This window comes from Halichoerus grypus, chromosome 4 (genome assembly GCF_964656455.1).
Source record: "Halichoerus grypus chromosome 4, mHalGry1.hap1.1, whole genome shotgun sequence".
NCBI classification, from domain to species: domain Eukaryota; kingdom Metazoa; phylum Chordata; class Mammalia; order Carnivora; family Phocidae; genus Halichoerus; species Halichoerus grypus.
In genome coordinates this window covers 144,598,413-144,605,558 of record NC_135715.1, presented here as the reverse complement: position 1 = coordinate 144,605,558, position 7,146 = coordinate 144,598,413, and the positions used below count along the sequence as shown (strand labels likewise).

At 36.3% G+C, this 7,146-nt stretch overlaps 1 protein-coding gene across 1 annotated transcript in view; it reads right to left on the bottom strand.

Annotated features, from left to right (window-relative positions):
- Positions 1-2,824: 2,824 nt before the first annotated feature.
- Positions 2,825-7,146, bottom strand: part of NUP35 (nucleoporin 35) — a 40,114-nt gene continuing 35,792 nt past the window's right edge. Inside the window, exons 7-9 of the mRNA XM_036072867.2 lie at positions 6,270-6,398; positions 5,053-5,217; positions 2,825-3,484 (exon numbers count right to left, since the gene is read on the bottom strand). Coding sequence (XP_035928760.1) covers positions 3,407-3,484; positions 5,053-5,217; positions 6,270-6,398 — 372 coding nt within the window. The 3' untranslated portion in view covers positions 2,825-3,406. The remainder of the gene's footprint in view (positions 3,485-5,052; positions 5,218-6,269; positions 6,399-7,146) is intronic.

Genomic DNA, 7,146 nt, shown 5'->3' with positions numbered 1-7,146 from the left:
AATTTTGAGGAAGAGGCTTGGTTCAGGGTAACTTTAATAGCTTTCTCAGTTTCCACTTCTGTTGTGTTTTGTAGTACTGAAAAATATGGCAGTTTGCTTTCTGATATTTTCCTTGCTCTTTCCTATTCATTTTAGTTTTTGTTGTTTTTATTATTTTTTTTAATTGATATAACTGACCTATAACACCGTGTAAGTTTAAGTCATACAATGTGTTGGTTTGATACATTTATATCTTTTCTGGCTCTTTTTTTTTTTTTTTTAATTTTTTTTTTTTAAGATTTTATTTATTTGTGAGAGAGAGAATGAGAGACAGAGAGCATGAGAGGGAGGAGGGTCAGAGGGAGAAGCAGACTCCCCGCTGAGCAGGGAGCCCGATGTGGGACTCGATCCCGGGACTCCGGGACCACGACCCGAGCCGAAGGCAGTTGCCCAACCAACTGAGCCCCCCAGGCGCCCCTCTGGCTCTTTTTAAGTAAATGATGTTATGAATACAAAGACAAGTAATACAATATTGGGCTTGCACAAAATCAACATAGCAAACAAGTATTTTTAGTCAGAAAGCAAACTTCATGCTCCACGAAGGTCTACAGAAATAAAATGCCCTCTCAAAAACAAACAAAAAAACTATAATCCTTTTACAAAATGTGTAAAACACAAATACAAATGCCAAGAGTTTAACGGGATTTAGCAGTCAGTTCTACCTTGGAAAACTGAGTTCTGTATGTAAGATATAAAATACAATCTTATTTTAAGTTGGAAGAGAAAAACTTCGATGTTAAGTATTAGAAGAAAAACTCTATAAATGTAACGATAAATGGATTTTTACCATGCCAGTATATTCCTTAGTATCACACTTCACCTCAGAGAACTAAACAAATCTTCAATGGTAGTTTGCTGTGACCTTATTAAAAAGCACATCAATACCTTCCCATACAATGTGCTATTTTATTTTTTATAAAGATGTATTAAAGAAAGATGCAGATTACCTAGATACTTGTACTATGATGAAATATTATTTCAATTAAAAACCTCCTTTTCACTCAAGAGCCAGCTTGATGAGGTTCTACTAGCCAAGGGTAGTAATTTGAACAAAAGATAATGACTACAAGTGACTAAAAACAGTGATTAAAAAAAAAAAAAAGCTGTGTCTAGTGATACTAAAGGGAAAAACTTTTTTTTAACTCACTGGACACCAATTAGAGTTGCCAGGGCACCAAAAATTACTCTGAAAAATGTAAGAAGAAAAGATGAAATATTTATCCTGCCATTCTGGTATGAATATATTCCATGTAACCAAATAGCCCTAATGGGTGGAGCAAGGTTTTTATATGTAAAAGAATTCCAGCTAATAAATACAACAGAAATGATAGATTTGGAAAATCTTCATTTTGCAAACCTTAATGAAATAACTGACTCAGGCAAATACCGTTAATGCACACTCTCAAAAACATAATGCAAAAAAGTTATGGGAAATTTTCCAACAAAGGTGTCAAGATTTTGCCTATGTGCCCAATGACCAATTTGAGCCTCAGTAAAGTGAGACAACCAGAATTAAATGCCTCTTGATTAAATATAAGGTGCACCATACTATCAAGTATTATTGCTCAAAAAAAAAGAAAGAAGAGAAAAGAGAAATCAGAATCTAATTATTCCTCTCTAGATCCAACTTTTAGGATATGGGATAAATGACATAACAAATTAAACACAAGAGCAATCGACTGAACTGAGTCTATGAGACTTTATAGGCAACTCCCACGGTTTCTTCAAGAAGTACGGTGTGAAGAGAGCAGGAACTAATTTAGATTTCAAGATCCTTTAAAAATAAAACAACCAGGGGCGCCTGGATGGCTCAGCTGGTTAAGCGCTGACTCTTGATTTCAGCTCAGGTCATGATCTCAGGGTCCTGGGACTGAGCCCCCCATCGAGATCCCCGCTCAGCAAGGAATTTGCTTGTCTCCCTATGCCGCTCCCCTTGCTCTCTCTAAAATAAATAAATAAATCGTAAAAAAAAAAAAAGAAAAGAAAAAGAAAAAACCACCAAATATACCATGTACACCTACTCTAGACAGTGATTTGAACCAACCAACCATAAATACATTTTGGAGATAACTGGGATTTTTTTTTTTTTTTAAGATTTTATTTATTTGGGACACAGAGAGAAAGAGAGAGAGCACATGAGCAGGGGGAGGGGCAGAGGGACAAGCAGACTCCCTGCTGAGGGTGGAGCCCAATGCAGGGCTCAATCCCAGGACCCTGAGATCTTGACCTGAGCTAAAGTCAGAACTTAACCAACTGAACCACCCAGGTGCCCTGATAACTGGGAAATTTTTAAATGGACTGGACATTAGATACTAAGAAACTGTTACTAATTCTGTTAGGTGTGATACTGATACTGTAATTATAAGTGGGAATGTTCTTTTTTGATATATTCTTAAGTATTTAGATTAAAATGACATCAGGGCGCCTGAGTAGCTCAATCGGTTAAGCGTCTGCCTTCAGCTCAGGTCATGATCCCAGGGCCCTGGGATCAAGCCCCGCGTCGGACTCCCTGGTCAGTGGGGAGCCTGCTTCTCTCTCTCCCTCTCTCTCTGTCAAATAAATAGATAAAATCTTTTAAAAAAATAAATAAAAATAAAATGATATCATATCTGAGATGGGCTTTAAACAAAAGGGGGAGAGAAGAAACAAGGCAAAATATTGATGGTTACATGGTTATTAAAGCTAAATTACAGGTATGTGGAGATTCATGACATATTTCCTCTATTTCAGCAAACACTTCAATTTTTTTTAAATAGTTAATAAAATAAATCACTTACAAAAAAGGTTCAATATATATAATTGACAAAGTTTATTATCAAGAAACTTTAGTAGGTTTTTAAAAAGACTGTTTTGGTTTTAGTATACTGAAGGATGACAATCCACGACAGGACATATATAAACAAGAGTAATTAAAATATTAAATACTATCTAAATTAAAAGACCATAATTCAAATTGTTAATTATAATCTTTGTGTCTTGTCATAAGGAGCTGTACAAGTTACCCTTCATGAAATTCAGCCCACCAACTCATGAAGACTACAAATCTTCACCACAAATTCAATTAGATAATTTACGGTAATCAATGCTGAGTTTTTGCGCTTAAGCATGCACTATCACAGAAAGCACAAAATCCTATTTACAGGGATTTTTTTGTTTGTTTAAAACGTATCTCAAGCATCTTTTAAAGTGCGAGCTACAAATACACTGTATCCTTAAAGAAAAAGGCTTCTAAAGAGTATGAGATAGCTATCCAATACTGCCACGAGTGGTTATACAACTAACCAAAAGAAAGGCGGCAGTACTCTGCTAACTCTGTTTTAGTGTAGCAGCCTCCTCCATGGGGGGTGAGTTCTTAGCTCTTACTGCACTACCAGCCGAACATGTACTCCATTGCTTTGGATACAAGACTTTCATCTTTTTTTGGTGTTTGTCTGTCAGAAATAACCTATTAAAAAAACACAATTGTTAGTGTTATAGTTTCCTCAGGATCATAATCAATTCTAGAGTTAACGAATTTAAAAGAGCCAAACAGTTAAATGCATTTGTAATATTTAAAGATTACTATATGGATTTAGTTAGAACATCCTTATGCTCTAAAGAAGGACAAAATCTTACTCCTTTGGCAAGATAAATTACATCTGCTCCTTTTATTAGGAAACTGAACAAACAACACAAAAGCTACAAGAGTTTTGTTTGGTTTTGTTTTCTTTAAGGTAGGCTACACGCCCAGCATGGGGCCCAATGCAGGGCTTGAACTCACAACGCTGAGATCAAGACCTGAGCTCCTGAGCTGAGATCAAGAGTCGGATGCTTAACTGACTAAGCCACCCAGGTACCCCAGGAAATGAGGATTTTATTTTTATTTTTTTAATTAACATATAATGTATTATTTGTTTCAGGGGTACAGGTCTGTGATTCATCAGTCTTACACAATTCACAGTGCTCACCGTAGCACATACCCTCCTCAATGTCTATCACCCAGCCACCCTATCCCTCCCACCCCCCTCCATTCCAACAACCCCCTGTTGGGTCTCTTATGGTTTGTCTCCCTCTCTGGTTTCATCTTGTTTCACTTTTCCCTCCCTTCTCCTATGATCCTCTGTCTTATTTCTCAAATTCCTCATATCAGTGAGATCATATGATAGGAAATGAGGATTTTAAAATACTGGTTTAGGGGCGCCTGGCTGGCTCAGTCGGTAGAACATGTGACTTTTAATCTCAGGGTTGTAAATTCAAGACCCGCACTGGGTGTGGAGCCTACTTTAAAAGCAAAAAAAATAAAAAATACTGGTTTAAAAGAAAAAAATTAAAGGAAAAAAATAGTTCTAGTCTCCAAATTTCAGGGGAAATCAAAAGACTAAATTGTCACTACCTGTCTTACTAAAGTGTAAAGTGTTTTATTTGCTGTTTCAGGACCCATGTCTATAGCTAGGCAAGTTCAGAACCTGGTTAATTTAGTAGGGGACAATAATAACATACTGAATGAGAGTCATAATACTTTTATCATTCTTCAATGAATACAATAACTTTTCCTTTAAACTTTTTGAAATGAGAAATTATGAAATGGGAGCTGGTCAGTAGCTTCTCTGATAACCACAGCTACTCCAACCTGAGATTCTTCATTTGTGATGCCATCAGACTTAGTCAAAGGGTTTCAATATTCCCTCATGCCAGAGATGTTCACAAGAGAAACCTTTTAATATATGCAAATATAACTCAGAAAAAACTAAAACTCTCAAAATGTTTTAAATAATGGCAAAGAAATTTTTTAAAAATTCAACATAAGTTTTCAATTGGCCAAAATTCTAATTTTTAAAATAGGAAATTTAAGAATGCAAAGTTTATAGGTATTTCATCAAGGCAATCACTTCAGTAAGAAATATTAAATGGCATACAAATCAACCCAATAAAAAAGTTAAACATGCTAGACACTTCCCCCTTTAAAGTATATCTTTTAATAAATAAATACAAAAATAAATAAAGTATATCTTTTTTATCCAATTCTTAAAATACCTGATAGTCACTAGTAGAAGCTTTGTATGCTGTAGCAAGAGGTCTCATGGTAGAAATCCTAGGAGTACTTCCAGGTTGGGTTGGTGTACCTAAGGTTTTGATTGGTGGTGTAAAGGCTAGAGATGGAGATGATAAAGCACACCTGTCATTGTTTTCCATAACACTCTGGAGAAATAAAGATAAAGAACTTCTCTGTTTATAAACATAATATGTTATTATTCACTATTACATCCTACTTAGAAAGAAAACTTTATTAAAAGGAGCATACTTTCTTTGATCTAATTAACCTTTCAAACAATTTTAGCCTTGCTAAAACAATATATGCTTCTTAGCTAGTATTTGAGATACAATGCTCAGACAGAAAGTTCACTTCAATGACCTCAAACATGATCAAGACAACTAGAGACTTCAAAGAGTAAAAATCTCCTAACAAATACTATGAAAAAACACAAGAAAAAGCAGAATCTTGAGGAAATCCTGGGGTAGGGGGGAAGACTAAAGTCCAGTGTTACTTAGTAGCCAGGAACCCCAGATTCTCCTCTAGCCTCTACAAACATCTGTTACAGCACAATATAATAATTACATAACTTTATAGCAACCACAGATTGTAAGAACGGGAGCCATGCCTGCTTTTGTGCATTAATGTGTGTATATAAGCACCAAGCACCGTGCTGGTAGACAGTAGAAGTTCATGCATAATTATTTAAGAATGATCATGATTTTACAAGCCACAAAGTATAAATTGTGCTAAATATTATTTTATAGGTATATAAATATGTTTAAAAGATTTTAAAATAAAAATGACTAATAAAAAGCTTCAGCCATTTTAATAGTTAACCCTGTTAACTATTCCTGTGAAACCTTTTGTTCTGAAACAGCAGCATTCTTTCAAAGTATTTAAAGAACTTGATGTTGCTTTGCGCAAGAGAATGAGAAGTTAAGAGACCTAAAATCTAGGTCTCACCTTTAACCACTCTGTAAGTTATTTAAGTCCTCTTGGCCTCTTAATCTGTAAAATGAAGGGGTTTGTATGGATTATCTCTAAATTCTAAAGTCCTGTGACATCTTTGGCTTCCCATGAAAACAGTACTATAACATCATCACATTTCTCAAGAAAAAGGGGCATAGTGAAGCAAAGTGGCATAACTGTCGTCAGTGCTCAGACTCGTGCTCTTCATATAGATTAAGCTATTTTCCTTACAACAGCAATAACTTACTTTATCTATACATGGTTTTACACCAATCATGATGGACTCTCCAAAAATCCTCCCATCTTTGCTTAAGGCTTTCCGGGCCTGCAGTTTAGATTGATAACGAATATGCATCCAATTTCCTGTGTTAGACATCTGCAAAGAATGAAGTTGTCTCTTAAAACATAAAATACATAAAATCTAAAAAGTGAATTCTATTAGAAAATACAAATATATGAAGATATAGGGGCGCCTGCGTGGCTCAGTCGGTTAAGCGTCTCCCTTCGGCTCAGGTCATGAAGCCAGGGTCCTGGGATTGAGCCCCAAATTGGGCTCCCTGTTCAGTGGGGAGTCTGCTTCTCCATCTCACTCTCCCTCTGTACTCTCTCTCTCATATGAATAAATAAAATCTTAAAAATATATATATATCTGCTTCCACTTTTTATTTGATGCCCCATAACAAGCTGTATGCAGGATTCAACAAAAATCCTATTAAACAATTTCTTTTTCTTTTTTCTTTTTAAAGATTTTATTTACTTATTTGAGAGTGAGTGAGCAAGAGACAGCACAAGCAGGATGGAGGAGCAGGGGGAGAGAGAGAAGCAGACTCCCCACTGAGCAAGGAGCCCGATGCAGAGCTCGATCCCAGGACCCTGGGACCATGACCTGAGCCCAAGGCAGATGCTTAACCGACTAAGCCACCTAAGGCGACCCCTTATTAAACAATTTCAATAATTTCTACCTAACTCTCAATTCTCTACTATAAAGAATATGTGGCAAATACTGGGGTGCCTGGGTGGCTCAGTTGGTTAAGCATCCAACTCTTGATTTTGGCTCTGGTGGGGCTCCACACTCAGCAAGGAGTCTGCTTATCCCTCTCCCTCTGCTCCTTCCCCAGCTCATG